General features: G+C 47.4%; 1 protein-coding gene across 2 annotated transcripts; it reads right to left on the minus strand.

Moving 5' to 3' along the window:
- Positions 1-1,640: 1,640 nt before the first annotated feature.
- LOC124471387 (sodium-coupled neutral amino acid transporter 3-like) lies at positions 1,641-20,800 on the minus strand. 2 transcript variants are annotated; one of them, XM_047025880.1, is made up of 17 exons: positions 20,587-20,800; positions 14,692-14,875; positions 14,243-14,263; positions 14,008-14,092; positions 13,744-13,859; positions 11,516-11,589; positions 11,303-11,395; positions 10,554-10,635; positions 8,046-8,128; positions 7,430-7,488; positions 6,901-7,071; positions 6,662-6,741; positions 6,417-6,517; positions 5,922-6,046; positions 5,492-5,636; positions 4,839-4,942; positions 1,641-4,711 (listed from the first exon to the last, which is right to left on the minus strand). In XM_047025880.1, exons 2-17 carry the CDS (start codon positions 14,793-14,795, stop codon positions 4,607-4,609), a joined length of 1,548 nt encoding a protein of 515 aa, XP_046881836.1. In that variant the 5' UTR covers positions 14,796-14,875; positions 20,587-20,800; the 3' UTR covers positions 1,641-4,606. The 2 variants fall into 2 exon arrangements, with proteins under 2 accessions (XP_046881836.1, XP_046881837.1); XM_047025881.1 differs by lacking the exon at positions 14,243-14,263.
- Positions 20,801-22,692: the final 1,892 nt, after the last annotated feature.

A 22,692-nucleotide genomic window follows, 5' to 3' on the forward strand; every position in this document is an offset into this window, starting at 1 on the left:
GCAACCCATTGCTCCAAAAGCGCGCCCTGGAGACTTGCACAAAAAGCCTGCAATGGTTGGTTTTTATTGTTTAATATGCTAGGAAAGAATTGACAATACGACGTCCCTCCTGGCTCCTTCGAGAGGCCAAAATGTTCGTAGTTCAATAAATCAATTCAGTACATTCAAACGGACTACGCATAAAGAGTCTCCAGTCGGAATCATGAAAGTTAATATCACGAATGGTGTCCTTTTTGAGGATGCGAAAGACTACCTCAAAGGCGACAGAAAGTAACTTTACTAAATCGCATTTCTAGGAATCAGTCATGGCCTATACAGTCGAATGTCCACCGATAATAATCCAATCTGTCGGTGTGCTCCCTTTAAAATGAAGATAACGAGGTCAGTCTGATTTAGTGTCTCCCAGTCAATTCGTTTCGCTCCAAGTCTATACTCAGTAACCTATACTATCAGTCGACTCGAAGATCTCTGTTGGTCAGTCCAACCTGACGTTCTCCGCGGCGTAGGCTACAATAAAGTATCCTCCTCCTATTGGCCTGGATAGGCAGTGGTAGTTTTCGTAGGCTTTCACCGCTTGGAGAACGCTGTGGAGAACCGTTGCGAATGTAGAAAGTAACCAAGACTCATAGAGGCAGATTCCAGCCTCAGATTCAGCCTATAACACTATCGCCATGCCCACCTGCTTTTTAGAACTTGGGATGGGTCAAGGTGAGAATATCAAGCAACAGAGAACACACAATAAAAAAATACACTAATCATAAAGGCTTATGTTGTTACTGGAAATTATTTGGAATTGTATCCTACACAGGGAGGAAATAATGTTAGGAAAATGCTATGTAAGAAATGGAATAGATAGTAAAAAGAAGCACTATGTTCACAACAATAGTAACATCTATTATGTGATGTGTGGAATGTACAGTATATTTTTAAAGATAAAAGTACAATAATTCAATGCCAAGTAATCGTCACGTTGAACTGTCGACGATCACTGCAGGTTGTTATCCTCCCAGAAATTGTAAAGCGTATTAATTGCGCCCTCGTGTGATGGAGAAACGAATCTTGTCCTACGAGATAAATGGAAGAACCCTCTATGTACGTTGGAAAAAATTAAACAAATAGTGACTAAATGTTGCTGTGTATTTCGTGAATGAAAATAATTATCCATAGCATACGTTATTCAATAATAATTTTACACATGCTGAATCGTTTTTCATTTAGACATGACATGACTGGAACGTGCCATTTTCCCTATAGATTAACTGTAAGACCGCCTTCTCCATGTTCTGGTGTTAATAGATTCCACACTGGATCTAGGTCAACATAACCTGCAGGTTATCTGCACATCAGAAAAAAATAGAGTAGTGCAGGTCATAAAGATCATGTGTGTGTTTGCTTTACCGCACATTCATTTGTACTTAGTGTGTGTTTGTGGTAATCACCTGACTCAAACTGGTCTGTTTAGATGTATCCTTAGAGGCGCTACACAGCTGCAACTTAACAGTAACAAGTCTCCCTTTACACCCTAAACATACTTGATTACCTTTGCTTTGCAGCCCAGAAAACCTGAACATTTGAAGGAGAAATTATTAGCATTTAGCATAATACAAAGCCAAAGATAGAAGATGAGAGACACAATTGTAAAAACATCTACATTTGTTTTATTGTCAAACTAAAACGATCGCTGCTATTTACACTATACAAGCTAGATATGCTTCACAAATATAAAGGGTTTACATTTATATACATTATTTATATAAGCCACTTTATAATCCCAAAAATCGATACATAACTTGTTATTCACCCTAGTCTTTTAATTTTCTTGAAAATAAATCACAATGGTATAACAAGAAATATAACAAAATATTAATAGGTATAAATCAGTTTAAGTAATATGTGAATCCAGGCTTGCAGTTGGAACAATGGCTCTTGGTATAACTGATGTGCTTCATCTTAAGTTGACGGTATTTCCAAGAGAAACAGGTAAGTAGATATCTTTGTAAAGAGGCATCTGTCAATGTCTTATCCCCCAGTACCTTGGCATGATGACCAGTTTAAAAAACAGGATTGAGCTAGGTACTTAAAAAACAATTCAGTTTAGTCATGGATAAGTCAAATAAACACACTTTAAATGATAAGTGAATCAATACACAGAACACAATCTCCCCTGTAGTGTATGAGTGTATACAAAAGTATTCTTGGCTAAAGAAATATTTGAGGTAAGAAATGAAATTACAACAAACATACAACCATCATTTTGTGGATGAAACCTCTGTATTGAATATTATTAAACTCTTAACTGGAGACCAACTTCTCAGGAAATGATCTTGTGCTTTTCAATATATATATATTTCTTTGCAGTCTCAACATGTATTCACTTCAAGGACTGGGGTCAGAGTCAACCAAACTGACATCTCTTCATGTAAGTATTGAGTAATGATAATGCTGATAGCTTGTAGAATAATACAAATAGTAGAGTTATAACATGGAGGGCTAAGCAGAACAATACAATACTTTAATTAACCTTCTTCTACAAATCATTCACCATTTCTTCAATGTTTCAAAACCTGGATTTACAAAACCACACTGTTTATATAATATGGCACCAGACATATAAGCCTAAGTCATATTGTCACAGGTATTTTAGTTGATGGAGCATTGACATAAATGACGGTTCATTGAGCCAATTACTAGAAAGGGCAGCTTCCACGCACGACTCTTCAACCACAGGATCAATCACTCAAAAGGTCTTCAACGCGATATCAAGAGACCACCAGGACAGAACCAGCCACTTCAACAGATCACAAAACACATCTCTCAAATAGTGTGGCAATGCGAAAACAGCCTGAAGACACCACCGAATCATAACGTTGAATTTCTTTTTGTTTCTTGGATTACACGTCACTCAATTGAACATGGATGTAGGGGTGAGCAATGAGAACGGTTTTAAACACGTAGCCTACTACTGCCACCGTATGCTGTGTTGGCGCATGGACTTCATAAGGGGAGGCAAGACATCGCTAAAAGGTTGCCCAAAGCAAAACACCATGTTTTGGTTTCGGCCTAGACAAGAATACCTCCTGAGCAGCCGATAGTAGTTGAGACATTGAGAGCGAGACCTCTTCACCCACGGAACCATGACTAGTTAGAAAGAGGGGGCCTCCTATCTCATTTGGTCATGATTGGGGTTCAGAAGGTCTCACCTCAATTGAAAGATGTCAGATGTATAAAATCCATCGGTCAAAATGTTACAGACTCTTATTTACATTGCATTATTATATTTGAATTAATTGCAGCAATTGTTATGCATGTAAGTATACTTAGATACTTCTTCGATGATTCATTTTGTAAGCTTCTATGGGTTTTGTGTGGTTCATATTTATTGTGAAATGTGTCCTAATATACTGACAGTAGAAACCTTGTCATTACCCTTATGTATACCGTGCTAAGAATCTTAGGATGTACTGCCCACCCTTGCAAATAAAGTCAGTTTTAAACTCTGCGCCCTCTAAGCTTCAAAGCAGTGTAGACTGTCACATATCATACAAATCAAATAGGAGCAGACTGTGTATCTACAGATACCTGATCATAGTTAAATACTCTGTTCTGTTCTCCAATAGCCCACATTGTGAAATTACAACAAATAACATTGATATAGTTAAATAAATATACATTTCAGTTTCACGATATGTGTGTGGTACACACTGCAAATCTAGAGTTCCAAACCACATGCATTTGGGACCTTAGCCTTGACCAACACCTACCACCATATACGTTCCTTTGGCACATAATCAACAGAGATATACATTGCGTTCCTATGCAAACATTGGAACTAAACAGCCAATCAGAATAGCTGAAAACTCCCGTGTCACACGGTGAGTACGACAAACACCAGAAGGTTAGAACACTCCAACCTGCCTTTCTTAAACCCTTCTCTGTCCAGTGATACCACTCGTGTGCAGAACACCAATGAATAGCGAATAGAATAATCCATCGTGGTTCTGCACACAAAAAAACATTTGGCTGACTTCCCTAACTGTGTGTCGTTTTTTGGCCCTCCCGTTCGCCTTCCAGTATAAAATCTAACTGTGCTTCGGTACAGTACTAGCAGTGGGTAACTCACCAGGAGGTCAGACGGTCACCTGGGGGTCGGAAGAGATAAATAAACTCGGGGGGGGGGGGGGGGGGGGGGGGGGGGCGTCGTGGGAGGAGGGGATGGGAGAGAGGGATGGAAAGTGAAAAACTCGGCTCATGTCTATGATGGCCAGTCTATTGGGCTGTCCCACTCATAGATATTGATTGGGGGAAAAAAATACCCTGTTTACTCCTGATTATGAATCATGTCTTTGTCGTTAGCAACCACTTCACTGTATTCAAGTCAGACGGTGAATGTGATCAAAATATATCTGGGCTTGAGCCATTTGTTGGGCAAGATCAAGGTAGGTCCTGGAGCCCGCCCCTCCCTGCCTTTGCACCCCCCCCCCCCCCCCCTCCCACCTCTGAGTGGATCACACATCCATTACAATACACCCTTATAAAATCATTAACTTTCAATCCCCAAACGTTTCACCCATTCCCTAACCTCAACCACGCACACACACAGCGGCATCTAGTGGCCACCCCCAGCATTGCTGCTCCCTGTTGTCCAATCAATGATGATGAAGCTCAAACTCATTGTCATGAAGAGGACGCCCAGGCCGGCAAAGCAAGCAGCCTAAGAGAGGAGACAGAGAACAGCCAAATCACAGAGTATTCCGGAACAGTAATTCTACTAGCAAGTGGTTCTCATGTAGGGAGGACAGTCACTGAAATAGCTAGGACGATAAGTTGTTGGAGCTCACCACTATCTTAGGAGTGGAGTTCATGGGTTCCCGGTCCTTGGGTACGATGCGGATGTAGAAGACAGCTGGGAAGATGAAGATGAGGCAGGGGGCAGATGTAGCACCTGAGAGGAAGAGGGGGGAGGGAGGGCATGAGTGAAAAAGGGGCAAGGCTACACAGCCTTGACAACCACGTTCATAGGAAAGGGGTGCCGTACATATAGTGTAAACAACATTTCATGTGACAGAACAGACCAAGGCCAGTCTCCTCAGTTGGACTGTGTGGGTGGGTGTTTAAGCGAGGTCCCTGAACCCTCACCCCCACCACATTGACCCCTGTCCACTCAAATAGATCAACACAAATATTGACTAAGGTCTTCCTTTTATCACAATTTAAACAACCGGTGGTCAAATGTGGTTTATTTTGCTTTTGAAGCAAGGTCGACGACACACACACTAAACAGCTAGAAAAGGATAACAACGACCTCCCGTGTTTCAAGTCATATTCAACCATTTCCAAACACGTACACATATTCATTGAAACGTGCGCTGGAACAACATCTGGTACTCTGGTGCAAAACATCTTCATAGTTCGACACCCTACGAGTGTGAACCCCAGCCTAGTCACCTACCCGGGCTCTCCGTCTCATCCATAGGGGAACGGCCATACTCACCGATGATCCCGAAGATCCCCAGGATGTTGGGGGCGAAAATGACCAGCATGTTGATCGTGGAGAGCAGGATGACGGCGATGGCGACGTGACGCAGCCAGTTGAAGGTCTTGTTGGGGAACAGCATATGCTGGATGGCCCTGCGTACCTGAGCAGGGAAGGGAGTCAGGGCAGCGCGTTACAGGACTGGGTCGTCCGGCGGGTGAGCGGTTAGGTAATCAGGCTAGTAATCGGAAGGTTGCCGGTTCGATTCCAGGCGGGGCCAAAAATGACGTTGTGTCCTTGGGCAAGGCACTTCACCCTACTTGCCTCAGGGAATGTCCCTGTACTTACTGTAAGTCGCTGTGGTGCTATATGACTCAAATGTATTGCCTGCCGGCATTTCCTCCCAGCGTTTGGAAAACACGCCGCGCGTGCTGTGATTGTCACTTACCGGGAAGAGGACGATAGGGACAGTCAGGGTGACGGCGGTGAGAACGGCCAGGCGCACGCACAGCATCAGAGTGTCGTAGGGGTCGATTCTACTGTAGGTGTGCAGAAGCTCCGGCTCCACCTTCTCTGTAGACACACAAGGGGTCAGTGGTCAGACCACATCTGCCTTACAACGGATAAGACTTCCGTTCCGGTAACGGCGCGTCGTCGTATTGTCGCCCGTTTCCATGCTTGTTTTTCCTAGAATGACCACAGGGGGGAGCTCAGCTCCTGAAGCGCCCCAGGGGGAATAGTTATTCCCCACCCTAAAACTATTACCACCACAGCAGTACATAAACACACGAGAGAGAGAGAGATGACTGCATCGACAGCACAAATGTGATCATTCATTTATTCATTCAGAGTACACTTCAGGCCCGACGACAGGATATCACCGTCCGGCGCACATGTAAACAGAGCCCCGGGAGAAAAAGGTTGAGGGGGTTAAAGGTCTCACCGTAGAAGGTCAGGTAGCCGAACAGAGCGGCCAGAAAGTACATGGTGTACATGACCAGGATGGAGATGTTGGACACGTGCTGCATTCTCTTCTGAGTGGGGCTGCAGGGACACAGCAGGGAAGAGGGACGGGTCAGTATGGCCACACAGCACACCAGCTGAGACTGGGACATAGGAGGGCGTAGCATGGTGCAGGGCAGGGCAGGAAAGGGCAGGGCAGTGTAGGGTAAGGCAGGGCACACTCACTTGCGCAGCTCCGTGTAGATAGGCAGGACCTCGGGGTGGCACACGAAAGCAAAGGCCAGGATAGGGATGGTGTACGCCGTCTGTGTGAACACACAAACACATTCAAATTGGTCTCCGACGGTTCCACGTGTACACCGGGCCCTCACGGTCCTCCTACGCTAAGCACCCTCGGGACAATGACGTCGCCCGTGGCTTCGCGGTGGTTCTTCCACCCCCCTCCCCTCCCGCCGGCGGCCTACCTGGGAGTTGATGGTGAACATGCGCGGGCCACAGTGGGCGTCGTCCACCTCGTGGACCAGGCCGTTGTGGTAGCCGAGGCCGTGGGCGGAGTCGTTGAGGTGGGGGTGAGCGGTGTGGTTGCCCGCAAACTCCTCAAAGGGACAGGGGATCTGGAACTTTTTAAAGATGACCTGCAGGGAGATGGGGGGAAGTGAATGGGACACAGGGAGGGGACACACATCAAGGAGAGCAAAGTGACTTGGTGGCGGGCGGTACAGAATGACAAGCGAGAGGAGAAGACGGGACTACATCGCGGGGAAGAAGGGTGGAAAAATTGCTGGGGCGACTTCCACAGATCTGAATGAGTTCGACACTTTGGTCTTTTGTCTCTGTGAACTGTAAGCTGCTCAGATATTGGAGTCCCGTCACGCACAGCCAAAATGCGGAGCCTGAAGAGACTCGCTGTGCACCCTGAAATAGACCTCTCCCTTCAGTGAGTCTAAACAACCACACGTGCTGGAGCTGTGGAGCGGCAATCAGGCGACTTACAGCGCTGAGGAAGAACACCATGCAGCTGAGTGAGAAACCACTGGTGTAGCCAAGGTAACCTGGAGGGAGGAGGACACAGTCAGTATGACAGCTGCACCAGTGACATGCTCTCTTCAGAGAGAGAGAGATGAGAGAGAGAGAGAGAGAGAGACAGAGAGAGAGAGAGAGAGAGAGAGAGAGAGAGAGAGAGAGAGAGAGAAACAGAGAGAGACAGAAAGAGACAGAGAGAGAGAGAGAGAGAGAGAGAGAGAGACAGAGAGAGAGAGAGAGAGAGAGAGAGAGAGAGAGAGAGAGAGAGAGAGAGAGAGAGAGAGAGAGAGAGAGAGAGAGAGGGTGTGTGGGTGGTGGTGCTTGTGTGTCAGTGGTCTCAGCTGTGTTAAGTCTCTGGACCCACATCATGCCTCAAGGCTCTATGAAGACTCCAAGTAACACATTGGGCATTGTGGGTTGGATTAGGGTGTGTGTTTGTGTGTGTGTGTGAGGGGGGGGGGGGGGTAGAAGTAGGAGGAGCTCATTGGCTGCTCTGGCAGGTGACTGTAGTGTTTACAGGACCCTTGATTGGCCCTAAAGCTGGTAACATGGGCAAAGGAGGGAAGGTATCCAGGTATATACCCACCGAGTTGTTTCATCAGGGCAAGAGGAAGGATGATGCTGATGGAGACCAAGACCACCAGGTAGTTACCATTCAGGTACCACAGACTAGAGAGGGAGCACAATCGGGGGGGGGGGGGGGGGAGAGAAGTTATTCAACAAATAATAACAGCCTAAATGATAACTTTGAGTGTCAGGATAATAGTCTGTCTGATCACTGTACAATTAGAAAGCACTTCATTGAAAGTGGGAAAAGGTCTATCTTTCTGTATTGAATAAAGACCAGCACTTCTAGAAGCCTGGTGAGTTGTGTGTGACAGTTTACATTCCCTGTAAGGAAGGCATAACCAAGGTTGAGTGTCAGCACGCTGAGCTCGTTGCTGAGTGATCTATCACCCCGTTCCCACGCACGCCTCCCTCATGCTGGCAGCTCTCTGGCAGCTCTCCCTGTCCACAGATCTCCCACACCAACACCAACACCCACAAGTCCCACGCATCCTTCCCCTCGCCCCACGCCAACTCAAACACATTTACATTACATTTAGTCATTTAGCAGACGCTCTTATCCAGAGCGACTTACAGTAAGAACAGGGACATTCCCCCCGAGGAAAGTAGGGTGAAGTGCCTTGCCCAAGGACACAACATAATTTGGCACAGCCAGGAATCGAACCAGCGACCTTCTGACTACTAGCCCGATTCCCTAACCGCTCAGCCATCCAACTCCCCCACCCTGAAGTACCAACCAGCCCCGCCGACGGCCCCATATGAACCCAACCACCCCTCCTCTAACCATTTCCAAACCCAAACACCGTCAAGTACCAACCGTCTCCTCCCTCGCCCCCACACCAACCAAGACACCCGCTGATGGCCCTCTGCCCACGGGCAAACATACTTTCCTCTTCCAGGGTCTGTACAGCTGGAGGGGAGTACATGTGAGGGCAGGTCTGGGCCAGGTCCCACATAGACAACAGCTGGGTGACTGGAACAAGACACAGGAGGCGCAGGGGGCCAGGAGAGAGACAAGACCAGGATTGAAACGCACACCCATGGACACAGACGGAACACAAGGGCAAGGATGACCAGGGCCTCCACGAAACATTATCAGGGGCACGGCCGTGACCACTATCGTGGTCAGGCATAAGTCTAAAGTACTTACAACGGAGGCCTTGTGAAGCTCATTGTCTCCTAAAGCCAGGGTGTCAACTACCTTTCAGAGCCGCTTCCCCGTGGTTAAGCTGCTAAGCCTGTTATTCTAAACTACATAAACTACGAGGCATTACATAGGGCACGGCACTATGAGCAGCCGCGTGTATGTGCGTGCGTGTGTCTGTGCGTTCATAAAACCTTTAAAGACTTCCTCAGCACCAGAGAGAGTCACACGAATCCTCGGTTATGACATGCCAGGAACCTTTGATGACCGGGTCACTTACCGGTCACTTTATTCAAGACCTGATCTGGGTCATCCCCCGCACCGCTCCAACAACCTAACCTTCATCCACCTTCCTGTTAGCCCTCTCTCTTCATCGCTGTATTGTTGTGCATTCTTCTGATGCCTCCCTTCCAGATCTCCGCTCCTGTTCCCCCTGTCTGTTCAGTTTGAGTGAAAGGGCCTAATCCTGCCGTCAGCCACACGACATGAATCACTGTTCGTCCAGGTCTATTCTAAGAGTCATAAACACACCACGCCACCCCCAACTCAATCCTTCCTCCTCTAACAGACGTCACTGGCCTTAAAACACCCGGAGAGGGGGAGATTCTGGAGGGGGGGGGGGGGGGGAGGGGAGTCTGTTTGGGGTCGGGCCAACCTGTTCTTGTGTGTGACCTTCACCACGTGGCAACCAATCAGCCCGTCCCTGTCACTTGAGGAGCGCACATGCACGCACACCAATACTCTGATCACTTCCCTTTCCCTAAGTCAACATGCTTTCGTGTTTCCAAACTCTCAAGACCCGCCTCATCAAGAAGCTGCATACAGGTAGAAAAAGATACATCTTGAACACATGATAGGGAATAAACAAAAATAAACACTAGGACAGAGGACAAAGTTGAGACTTTGGGACAGGACAGAAAGTCCAGCCAATGATCAACAGATTAGATATATTTCATTTATATCAAATATATCCTATCCAATGGCAGGAATTCTGTCCAGCTTGCCAAGTCTCCAGGGCGTCTGTCATACCACTGCTATCACAGCACTGCTGTTTGGAGTGGTTGTTACAACAACCTGGAGCAGGAGGAAAAAATGGACACAGGCATTCCTGAAACGCACGCATGCTGTCTATCCTGACCAATGACAACTCCTGCCTGTGTCACACCCATCTCGTTGACCAATCGGGTGGTCGTGAGTCTGGGACGAGCCTACCCGCCGCGCTACAGCCAAACCTCAACAGACATCCCAACCACAGCCAGGCGGGCTGCCATGTTTGGCTACAGCAGGCAGTAGTCACATGGACACAGGGAGGGGCCGGGCACTCTTTCTTACCTGGAGAGGAAACCTGATTGAGTTATAGCGGGGACCAATGAGAGTACTTACTCAGCGGTAGCATCCTCCTTCAGGAAGGTCTGTAAGACCAATGGAAACTCAGACTTGACAATGTACAGGTAGCTGGACATGGCTGTGGAGGGCAGAGACACAGACTGTGAGCTACAATCCGTGATCAAATACAACCCTTGTTACACCCAGCGGTGACGCCTTTCATAAACACAACACACTTCCGAACGTTTGAAAAACCTTCCGAGCATTTTGAAAGTTCATACCTTGCAAAGGAAAATAATTTCATAACAATGGGTTCTATACACTTGAAGAGCTCAATCGTAATCCCATGAATAATGGCATTACACACATTCTTAGTGAGCGTGTGTGTGTGTTAAGACCTAGGTGTGCCTCGTCCCTGCCCTGATTTGAAGCTGCCTCTTGGTTCCTGTCAGTGTGTGTTCCAGAGGTCCACCTGGCCTGCTCCCGTGCCAGTCGTTCTCTGCAGCAGGAGTCAGTGAGAGACAAGCCCGGCAAGCTCCACTTTAAACTGAGCGCAGATGAAGAGTCTGAAGGAGCCTAAACCGTCACCAGCAGCTGTTTACCGACTGGCCGGCCTTACTCACACTCACCAACAGAGACGAGACGTGAGGTGTACAAACCAGTATACTGAAAGCATCAGCTCTAATCCAGAGCATTGACTATGAGCATGAGGACTCGTGTTAGGGTAGGTTAAGGTCAACCGTCCCAGTGGCTTGGCAACTGCAGGCTGAGGAAAGCAGAGGCTTCTCCAGCACAGACCAGCTCACCTCCGATGTTCTGCAGTGTGATGGCGATACCGGCGGCCATTTTCCCCGGTGTTCCGAAGGCCCTGAATCCCAGCTCCTCGTAGGCTCGAATCCCTAGTAACAGAAAAACATTGGCATTAAGGACGATATCGTAGCAATGGTATTTTGTAGGAGAGGTGAGAGATTTTTGTCAGCTATTTGGCTGGATTTCTGTGTTGCTGAGGCCAAACATACCCACAATGCCAGAGGATTTCAGCAGCAGGTGGATGGAGTAACAGGACAGGGCTGCCACAGCAGTCAGAAGAAACCTGGGAGAAGACAAAACAGAAAGAAGACATTTTCGATTCAACGTTTGACTGCAGAACCCTCCTACGCCTTCCTCCCGCTACCCGCCTCTCCCACTCCCACACATCTCGTCACCCCAACCTCCCTCTTCACAACACTGCATCGTTTCTGTAGCACTAACCCATGGAGTGCAGACTCATTTTGTAAAAAGGTATCTGGTCCTTCGAAGGAGGACCAACCGAAGGAGAGATAGCATCGACAGACACATCCACGTTCCACATATCCAGCCCCGGAGGGAACAATTTCACCAAAGCAGTGTAACTATCATAAGGTGATTATTGTCTTATCGAGATCCTTGCCTTTACAAGTTTGAACACTTCTGGGATCACACACCAATCCCTGTGTCCCACGACACGCCATGTGATCTCAGAGCTGAAACAAAGCTCACAGCGATAGCTTTCTCAGCTTCTTCACACGGATGGCGTAACCCCATGCCCACAAAGAAAAATGTTTAGCAAGGGAAAATGGGAGGCGATTCATGGATTACACAGCTCATTTCTAGACGGAGAGAGAACCCTGCTGAACTCGGTCTCAGTTCTGAAGGTCAGTAAGCCTACTCATGGTTAAATGGAGCATTTCCCACACCCTCTTTCTCCTCGTGCTGCCGTGCCAACTAGACCACAGGGCCCCGGGTCACTTACAGCAACACTGACCCCTGGGTAACGTAGGCCAGGACTCAATGTTCAGCATTCCAGCAGGGTCAGAGGTGGGTCCTAACCCCGGCACCTTTCCCATACTTTCCAGGGCCAGCTCACTTCAGGCCACAGCAAGGCCTCATGGGGATGCGGAGCTTGACTCGTGACCCCAGCACGAGACGCGGCAAGCAGAAGTTACGCCGGGGAATTCTGCTGAGAGCTCACATGAGCCCTGTTCAGCTCCTCCACCACCAGGGCACCAGGACACGCCGAGCACACCCACACAGCACAGCTCCCCCTCTCCTCTCGTGTCAAACCAGGTGTGGGATTTCTCTACTGCTCTCCTGCCACCAGGGCTGTCATGTCACATACAGTGGAACATTCCGTCTGACTGCCTGGAGAAAGGGTGAGCTGTGTCAATCGTGCACCCTGTCGGACCGGTAGCTCCATGACAAAGACCTCGGGACGACCTCCGACCCTGCAGATGGGAACTGAACCGTAAAGACTACAAACTACAAAGATTGTGAGGAGATGGGGGTTATTGAAAGCTCACGGCTGGTTAAACTGTAGTTGGGGGAAGTCTCGTAAAGATCTGTCATGGCGCCATGGCCAGATAGACGTTTCTCATGGTGATCGCACGGTGGTCTTGTATGTGCTGCAGGTGGAAGAGCGTTGTGTGGAAGGTTCTATGCTCTATCTTTAGATGAAACGCATGCAAGAATCCTTGGAATGGCTGTCACTGGATCAGGACTCCGAGATCAGGAGGGCAGTTCTCAGCACTGGAGCTGAAACTGTCCAATCCTCAGCCATGGCCACAGCCCCTACCCCGGGCCCAGTCTCAGCCCCACCCCCCAGACACAGCCCCAGCCTCTAGCAGTCTGCAGCTAAACAAACCAGCCTGGTTCGGAGGGACAACCAGGGTCACGGAGAAAGGAGCTGAGGGGGGGGATTATAGAACCCTCCGCACAGGGGGCCTGGCCATGGGAAGATGTAGGCGGGGCTATTCTAGGCTGTGGCCTTTCTGGGTCCTGTGTGTGTTCAGCAGGGCGGGGACCGGGGACAGACTGAACCCAGCAACACTCAGCACCACCCCATCCCTCGGTCACCCCACTGCAGAGCCCACCCCCGTCGGGGCGATAGCATTCCTCGAAGCTCATAAATCTACAGTGAAGGTTGTGTGTGTCTATTTTCAACCCACCAGCCCCCCCCCCCCCCCCCCCCCCCATTCACTGTGGCCATGCTCGTCTCCAGGTCCTGTTCATATGTAAAAGCTATCACTCCTGAGCTAACAGGGCTAATATCACTATCAATGGACCTGCTGTGTGTACCACCAACTGAGTCATAAACAGTGGATTCAGTCTGAACTGGGGAGTCAGCACATGTCAACTGTTCTAGGTGTCTCTCACCTGTGAATTCAATATTTAGACTTGTGTATGTGCCAGAGTAGACATAGATAGACCGTCACATGACTGAGTGACTTACAGGAAGAGGAGGATGCCAGTATTAGCCATGGCATAGGCCAGTCCCAGGATCCCACTGCCCATGATGGCATTCCCCAGGTTGAACACAGACATGCCAAAAGAGGTCTTACCCTCAAACTGAAAAAAAGAAACACAAAAGTCTTAAAAAAAACATTAACCTGTCAAAAATCACAATGTAAAAACATGTATTGTCATTCTTGAACGGTCAATGCAGACCTACAGTACAATGTATGTTGGTACATTATGAGGATTCGGTCAAACTCACGTCAGTGAAGCGGGCTGGCTTCTTCCCATTTCCATTGGGCAGAAACTCCTCACTCTCTGCAATGATTCCATCTCCCTCGTCGAATCTAGAGGGGACAGGAAAGGCCGTTGGTAATAACGTAACACAAATCAAATGTAAACAGTTCGAGCATCACTCGAGAATGTTTATGATGGGGTAGTAATATCAAATGGTCAGTAAAACGTTGAAAGATTCAGTATCAGCTGTATGAACATACCTGACGTTTGTAGTACCATTTCTGTACGACACAACACAGGGTCCAGGTTGAAGGCAGGCAGCACAAAAACAAGGCAAACATGCACTTAGAAACAACAGCTATCTCAGGACATCAGCAAAGGGCTCGCAAACAAACACCATTCACTGCTCCTCATAACTGGCAAACACGTATCACACAGGGACAACTCAACACAGCACACTTGCAGTAGAGACATACAGAGATAAGCCCGGCTGAATTTCATGGTATATTTGTGTGTAAACACTCAGCCTTTACATTGTGTCGACACTGACCAATAGCAAGTCTTCTACTTGGACTCATTCCCGTGGCACAATCTCCCAGCGTAACACAGACTAGGCACTGCAAGCTGTGTTAATGAGCAGAGTCCACGGTACAAGCCTCGGAGGTTCAGTACATCACACCAAGACTCCAAGGAAGAAGAAAGCACTCACGTATCTTCCTCAGGCATGGTCTTCATCGGCACGCACATGTCATCCCCCAGGTCATGACCTTTCCCATTGGGAAGGATGCTCATCTCTGATTGGGCGCACTCCATGCTCCACGCAGCAGTTGGCCCGGAACGGTTAACGGTTGTGTGTGTTCAAAGGGTGTGTGCCTCTCCTGTCACTTGGATACCTGGAGCAGGCAGATAGGGGGAGACTGAACATTAACGTTGGGTCCTTCACACGGACTGCGTTCGCCGCTTGACAAACTATTGATTTTCCAGAACGGCGACAATACGTAACGCAAACCCGTCGACTGCCACATGGGGTCAAGGGTCAAGGTCTTTTATGAGCGGCACATCGACGCTGTTTACTGATGGCGTTTCACACCGGGATGTCACATGCTCTGTTCTCATGGTCTCTGCTCCGGCCCCCGCGCGCTGACACTGTCGGTCACACACTCGCCTGAACACACACGCACACACACGACCAAACGCATGACTGTGAAACCCCATTACGATCATGAGGCCCCTCATCTGGACGACGAGCGGCCGCCGCCGAGCGACACAGCGCCAGGGACACGGATACATCCCGCTTCCAATCAGCAGGGGGTGAGCTCAGAGCCTGCGGAGGGGCCCCTGACAATGGGGCGGTTTTGTGAGCTGCTTCCGGGGAGAGTGGGGGTCAAACAGGAGCCCTTTTGTCTCCCCGAGTGGACCCCCGAGCGCATCATCTGTTGCTGCCGCCCGCCTCGCTCCTGGAGAGGGATGTCGACAGATCCCCCCCCCCCCCCCCCTCCACTGCCACGAGTCACACTGGAATGTGATTAGCATAAGAAAATGGAGCTATCGGGAGCGTTAACGACGTTCTCAGATGTCCGAGTAGGTCGTCAATATATCAATACCACTCCTAGCTTAACAGGTTAGGGTTGAACCACGTTGACTCGAAATGAGGGCTATGGGGAACATTAGTCAGTTATCTTAAATGTATGTTACAAATACTATCTCGATACTATATTTCCCCATATGTGTCTGTGTTGCAGGATCGCCTGGCTGACTGGACCACTGGCTTAGATTGCATGTCGAGCAGCCCTGTCTTAGGTTATTACACATTAGGTGAGCCAGCAGAGTGTATTTATATATTTGTATATTTGGTCTTGCCACTCTATCTATGGCCTTGGGTGGAAACGCAGGTCATGGGCCAACCACACTTCTGACAGGACATGTGGGAGATCACTTCAGGGTCCGTGATGTATGATGGAGGCCCATCAGGAAACACACTGGCAAAGTGATGGAGAGAGGGACAAATGACCAACACTACAACAGCTCGAGTGGCATCTACTTGAATCAAGGAACAGTACAAAATAAAGTTAACGTATGGGAAAGTTGTCGTTTAATCATTGTCCGAAGTTAAGCTGTTTTTTCCGTCCCCTTCAGACCAGAAATGAATGCTCATCTCTTGACACACAAGTCAATCGAAAGGATCATGATATGTAACCCTAAATCTTACCCTAAGGACATGGAAATAATCCTGTTATTGTACCCATCTTATCATTCCAAATCTACACCCGTGTCAAGGGGTAAGACATCTTCTAGACAATTTCCTATGCATATTTATTGTGCATTTCCTGTCTCAAGATCTGGTTCCTGTTCCCTCCTCCCGCTCCCAATCTCGGCCTCTGGATACAGATGTCAGAAGTCAGACCCAAAGCAAATATTTGCATATGTTTTCAGTTCATTTTCTAGAACAAACCTTGTATGGACTTTAACATCTTAACAGACAGAAGCAATAGACTTAGCAACCCACTGCGAAATGTGCTCTCATGTGAACACGCACAATTCACGCGTTTCCAGCCTGTAAGTCAGTTTCAACACAAGTGTGTCCCTACATTTTATGACTATTAAATGAAAACCTTTCTCTGATCCAATGGAAGAATGCATTATGTAGAGTTGTGAATACTTCCCAAAAGTCCAGATAAGCCGCGCCATAACTGGAGTACTGGAGTTAAATCTGATCATACATGAAAGCATTGAGTGTGTAGTGTATTTATAGAGTTGGCAGTACAACCTGTCCATGTCTTTCACTTTCTGCCCCCTATAAGTACCCAGGTAATATCTGTCTATAACTGTTACTACTTCCACCACAGACATGTGAGTGTGTATGTCTGCATGTAACTTGCAACTATGGTCCCTTAACTGCAGCATATGTCATTCTGTCATTTGCAGACTAGATGCCAGAACCTTCTTAGAACCTGGCAGTGAGACAACAGTTGACAATTAACGTCACCGACAGTAGATTGTTGCTATGCTGGGTGAGTCAGACAGGAGTGGTGGTCACTATAGGTGACCATGGGTAGCTTTTCCACCCGAGTAAACATAATTACTCAGTATTGACGGAAGACAAAGACAGCCTTGCAGCTGTTAGCAGGGCCTAAGGTTAGACCGAGGCTGCCAGCGTGGTAAGTTCAAGTTCACGATGAGTTTAATAGCTCAGTCCAATGAAAGGCTCCACCAACCCCTAGATATGTGCACATTACCCTTGCCCTCATCGTGGTGACAAACCAGTATTGTGCTGTCCCTGTGGGCTACAGGATACGTTCAGGGTTCAGCCGGCTGCTTCGGTTCCCTCGTCCATATCCGTCTCCTTACATCCTGAAATACCACACCATGTACTCTGCATCCGCCTCTGAAGGAGGGCTCATTCCAGACCCTGTCACTGTCTTGGGGGAGGGTGGTCCTAATACACTGAGAGGAGACAGCATTGGCATGGAAGGCAGCTGGGTTGACGGGTAGATGAGGTGATGCCTGTGTCGTGGTGTGTCCGAGACAGCAGACAGGAGGGCCCTGGCCCCGAGAGCCTGGCACTGCCAGCTCCTCACCGTTCTCAGCCCGCTCGGGAGGGAGAAGGCCACGCGATCCCAAGCCATGCCGGGACCACACCCCTCCACCTTCTAACATGTTGACTAACAAGCTGTAGGAAGGAGCCTAGGGGAAATGATCTCAGGCCCACTGAAGAGAGTCCTGGTGTCTTGCGCCGTGTGTGGCGGTTCTGTGTGGGTCCACAGGGGCGGCAGTGGTCCACTCCGGAGCCCACATCGCGGGAACATAAAGTTGATTGTCTGAAGGACAGAGGCTCCCCTCGATTACAAGGAAGTACAAATCATTTGTAGTCAAGCACCCACCAGACTAGAGGCCTTTGGAGACAACAACAACACACCGACTACTAGCACCTTCGGTGTGCTGTGTTCCACAAGCTGAGTATGTCAGGAGGGCGGAAGAAGGAGAAGAAGAACCAAGCAACACAACCAGACATCCATTGTCTTCCCCTGTTTCAAAGTAGATCCAACTAGACAAGCAGAAAGCACAACGACCACCATTCTAATCACAAATACAAACCAAACCAGCACACCCAGTACAGGCACACATTTGTTACACCAATTACACAGTGCATTTTCAAGGCCAAGCACCCAAATCATGAAGTACTGCAAACTATTTTTTGCCTTCTTCCTGAGCAAAGAAGAAGAAACCAAGGAATCACACCCTGATCTGCACAGCAGGCCTCACTTACGCCCAGATCAGTTTACACGTCAGCCTGAAGGGCGACGAGCATCAAGGTAGAACGCCACTCTGTTCTAAGAAAAGGGTGTCTTGTAAAGCCCTTGTTGGCCACAGGGGGCAGCACTAACAGTTAGGCGCTTGACTTCAGTTGAAAGTTGGAACGCGACATTGGGTCGGAGCCTAGGACAGGTCGGCTGTGGGGCGGGCATGTGGGTCTCTGCCAAGGTCTGAGTCACACAGTTTTATGCCTTGTATCTATGCCAATGTCATGGCAGAAGAGCAGAATCCACTGACGCACATTCAGCGAGAGACGATAGCCTTCCACAGGGCCGAGCCTCCTACTGCATGTTTCTGTTGTCGTCTTGGAGCGTAGGTATCCATCACCTGAATTCAAACTATGAGGTCTCTTTCTTCCTCGGTCGTAGATGTGTAGGATATTTTCCAATCAACGGGTTAGCGTCTGAGACAATCGGAATGACGGAAAAAACGTCAACAAAGCCAGGTGACTGTCCTGTGACTTCCAACATGGATACATAATGTCACAGGGCAAGGTCAGGTCCAACCTCACCAAGGGCCACAGTAATGGCGATGGTAATAATAGCTCTTGCGTTTGACAACTCTGCTGGGCTGGCTCACACAGAGCTATTCACAGGGCTCTTGACGCTGATAGGGGAGCGCAGCTGGCTCCTTCCCACCCTGTCGGGACAGGCCCATCACCCAGCTTTCCAATCCAATTCTCAGAAGCTCACTGGCCGGTCAACCATTCAGCAGCACAGTCCCATGTCCTAGCTGGGGTCAATAACCCTGCTTATCTGCCTGTTATCTGCCCTCGTGAACCCTGCCCGTCCACCGGCCCCTCTCCTCCTGCTCAGGTGCTATGAGTGTTTAGATAGGGGCCAAAGTCAAAAGCATAGTCTACCGCCTGCGTCTGCCACAAGCGCTAAAGACCAGTGCAAATACATCTCCTATCAGACAGACACACTACAACAATACATACATGACATATGAGGCTATAGAAGCTGGAAATTAGCAAAGGAATAGTTAAATAACTCAAATATATTCATTGATATTAATTACATTCATTTAAGCCAAGATGCCCTGCCTTCCCCAAGTGGGATTCTGATGGATAGCGTTGTGGTGCACATGCGTCCTAGGGTTCACATGCAGGCTCAGCTGCTGGACAGATGAGCAGGACATGGCACAGATGGTACGGCTGCCAATGTGAGAAGAGGAACAGGTGATTTGGTGACCATTATACAGGGTCGACTAAGAGTTTTGACTTCACAATCAACATTACTAAACATTCAGTGCTGATTCTGATGTTGGGGTGGAAAATGTACAACAACTGTTTTACAATTTCATGAGCGGGGTGCATAACAAATTGGTAACACAAATTAAACAGTACTGCATACTTTACCACGCTACCAGTTTCCAAATTGTTGATAAACTAAGGTTAACTGGCATGTGTGACGGGGATTTTAGTTGTAAAGTTTCCAGGTTGGAACAATCTTTGGAATTATTTATATGATTTGTTTTATGTCATATTTGTGGCGGCGAGGTTCTCTAGGATAAGATAGACGTATCCTGTTTACCCGCCCCTTGTTCATCGTCACATTCCACATGGCTTTTAGCTCACATTACAAAAAGCTGAAAGGCAAAAAGCTAAGATTTCTTCCTCTTTGACTGCATGGATAAAAAAAAGTGGCAAGATTTTGAAAAAGTGATCAACTCCAAAACGAGGTGGGATTGTATTCGAACAAAATAGCTATTGATCTCTATTGGCAAGTGTAGCCTACCAAAACCACGTTTAAATATTCACGCTGTTATTTATTTTTAAGGTCTCGTCATCTGCCTACTTGTACGCCAGATTAATCAACGACATTGTTGAATTCAAAGCCAACAAAAGTGTTCAGACAAACGATAATTTGATTATAAGAGACACACTTACCCTAAGAATAACACCTCACAAACAATGAAACAATCTAACGATTGACTCTTTAAGGCACATGGTGACATTTGCGCTTCTTAGGCTACTCATTGCAGAAGGATGCACTTTCGTCGATAACAATATATTTTAAAGATACACAAGGAATGTACTCAATACTCCTTATTAAACAATTATTCATTCATGTTATAATACATATATATATATATACATTTAAGTTTTTCCCATTTAGGCTACATTGATTTGCGGTGCGGACGTATTATTTATCGAGTTTACTCACCTCATCTATTCTAACACATAAAAATAAAAACAATAAATATGCATAAACTTGGTAAGCACATGTTCTTTCTATAATCTACTGATGTGAAAATGTCCATTGTTGACTAAAGAACACAATCTTACCAATTGTAGAGTCGTGACGTTCTTGTTTTAAATCAATTCCGTAGATCAATGATACCCCCCAAACTATGAAGTTATTCTCTTGATTTTCTGTTAAACCTGAGGTTTATCTTAAATTACAGCTTTTGGATAATGCGCGCTCTCTATTTCCCTCTCGTATAAATTTTGTCGAATGAGAAATGGACGGCATTTGTAAACGGGCTCTTACTGAGCTATGGGGGTCGTATTGGTTCCGCCTCCTTCGAGCTTACTGTCCTATTCGTTAACACTACTTTCTTTGCGCGTGGCGGAAAAAGAGTTAGGCAACAGGCACTAGGCAGTTTTCGCTACCTTAACATTTTCCCTCCCTATTAGTGTAGCTTTATTTTCTCTCTTTAGCACTGGGCAAATGTTCTTTAGTAGTAGTTGGATTCCACAAAAACTGTTCCATAAATGGGGGTTTAACGGTTCCTAAAACCACACTTGCATATAGGAACTACCAACACTTGTTTAGTCTTCTATCATTTATGTATAGGGTATATGTTTATGCCTAAACTCTTCAGCCTGTCAACACTTTAAACAAAGGGTACTCCATTGGACATTTGACATCCAGACCTTTGTCGGGAGGGTGTTGGGCCTGGGGAATGTGTATTCCTGTAGCTGCCACAGAGCGCTCTGCCGGAACAATAGTTTGTCTGGAGCTCTTTCCCTTCTATATGAAGGTGGGGAGGTCAGTATTGGATCTGACAGATGCACGGGCTTGCTGCGCCTCCCCCTTCACTAATTGGTTTAATTGAATGGTTCCACAGCAGGCTGGGGTGAAGGTGGCACTGCACTGGCTCATGCTCGCTCCTTTTGGTTTCCACCTGCATTGGTATGAGTTTGGGGATTTTCGCACGGTTTGTGCATATGTGTGACTGTGTGTGTGTTGTGTGTATTACCACCAAGTCCTCTGTGCAATCAGAGAACAGCAAGTCCCTGAGAGCTCCACGGCAACAAGCCGGGGAAAGAACAACCAGTATACCAACATCATCCACTTCACATAACAGCAATCATTTGTCAGGAAGGTTTTTTTGTTGTTGTGTCTGACAGGCTTTGTGAGGTACAATGGGGAAGAGGGATTTGTCTTTCCTTTTTTTGATCTGGTCACCAAAGAGAGGCTGCTGGGAGGATTCTCATGGGGTGAAGACGCCCTGTGAGCCAGGGGAGGCCAACCCTGATTTAGTGGCTGGCCTTATTATGTGCACAAATACAGCGCGGTGAGATTCTCAGGCTGTTTCAGAGGTATATAGTACCGCTGACCTTTCTGTGATCGACAACTAAAGAGTTCTCCAAGATGGGTTACCCTGTTGTGAAGCCAACAGGACTTTAGCAGAAGACATAACCTTCTAATACACAGAAACTGACCAGGAACCACTGTCCACTGCCTTGTTAAAGTGACGGAATTAGAACAGACGTTCTCACATATTAGTACTATAATGTCTATACTGATATGAATCGATGGGTTCCAGAGGATACGCAGTGGAAGATTACGCAACATAATGGTCACAGTCGTCCAACTGACTCTTGTGCCATAACGATGAGCATGTGCACATTGTTTACTTAAAAAGCCAACTTACTCAATACGTCACTCTTCACTGTACAACAGTTCTTTCATGTTATCTCCAGAGTCACTATGTTTACTCACCACATACTGTTTGCTGTTCCAGGAGTCCTCACATATAAGTAGATAGATGCACTATCTAGGTTAAGCACACAAGTTTGACCATCAACCCAACAATATCCACTACCCTCATTTCAACTACGGCAGCCAAGGGGTCTGCAATAGTTGAGAGAAACTTCAGAAGTCATTGAGACGTAATTACACTACTGTCATGTGTGAGCCATGAGGTCACCAATAGACCAAGAGGACTTCCAAGTCCAAGTGGGATATTGGCGTCTCAAGGTCTCCAAGACCAGATCATGTCTCATGCAAATGTAGTTCAATACCACCTCCACTGTAGCAACCAATGGAAAACTTGTGGCTTGTGACATACACACATACATGCAATGACAATCTGATCCATTGCCAGATTGTACTTTGAAAAAGATTGTTTCTTATTTATTGTATTATTTATTACATGATGAGCA

This window comes from Hypomesus transpacificus, chromosome 9 (assembly GCF_021917145.1).
Source record: "Hypomesus transpacificus isolate Combined female chromosome 9, fHypTra1, whole genome shotgun sequence".
Taxonomy (NCBI): Eukaryota; Metazoa; Chordata; class Actinopteri; order Osmeriformes; family Osmeridae; genus Hypomesus; species Hypomesus transpacificus.

What these genes read in the sequence shown, in the direction of transcription:
- LOC124471387 (XM_047025880.1), bottom strand. Translation starts at nt 14,795, where the DNA reads ATGGAGTGCGCCCAATCAGAGATGAGCATCCTTCCCAATGGGAAAGGT. An exon ending in TCCCTATCGTCCTCTTCCCG is followed by an intron (nt 5,637 to 5,921) that starts GTAAGTGACAAT and finishes TTCCCTGCTCAG; the next exon opens with GTACGCAGGGCCATCCAGCA. An exon ending in ACTCCACTCCTAAGATAGTG is followed by an intron (nt 4,712 to 4,838) that starts GTGAGCTCCAAC and finishes CTCCTCTCTTAG; the next exon opens with GCTGCTTGCTTTGCCGGCCT.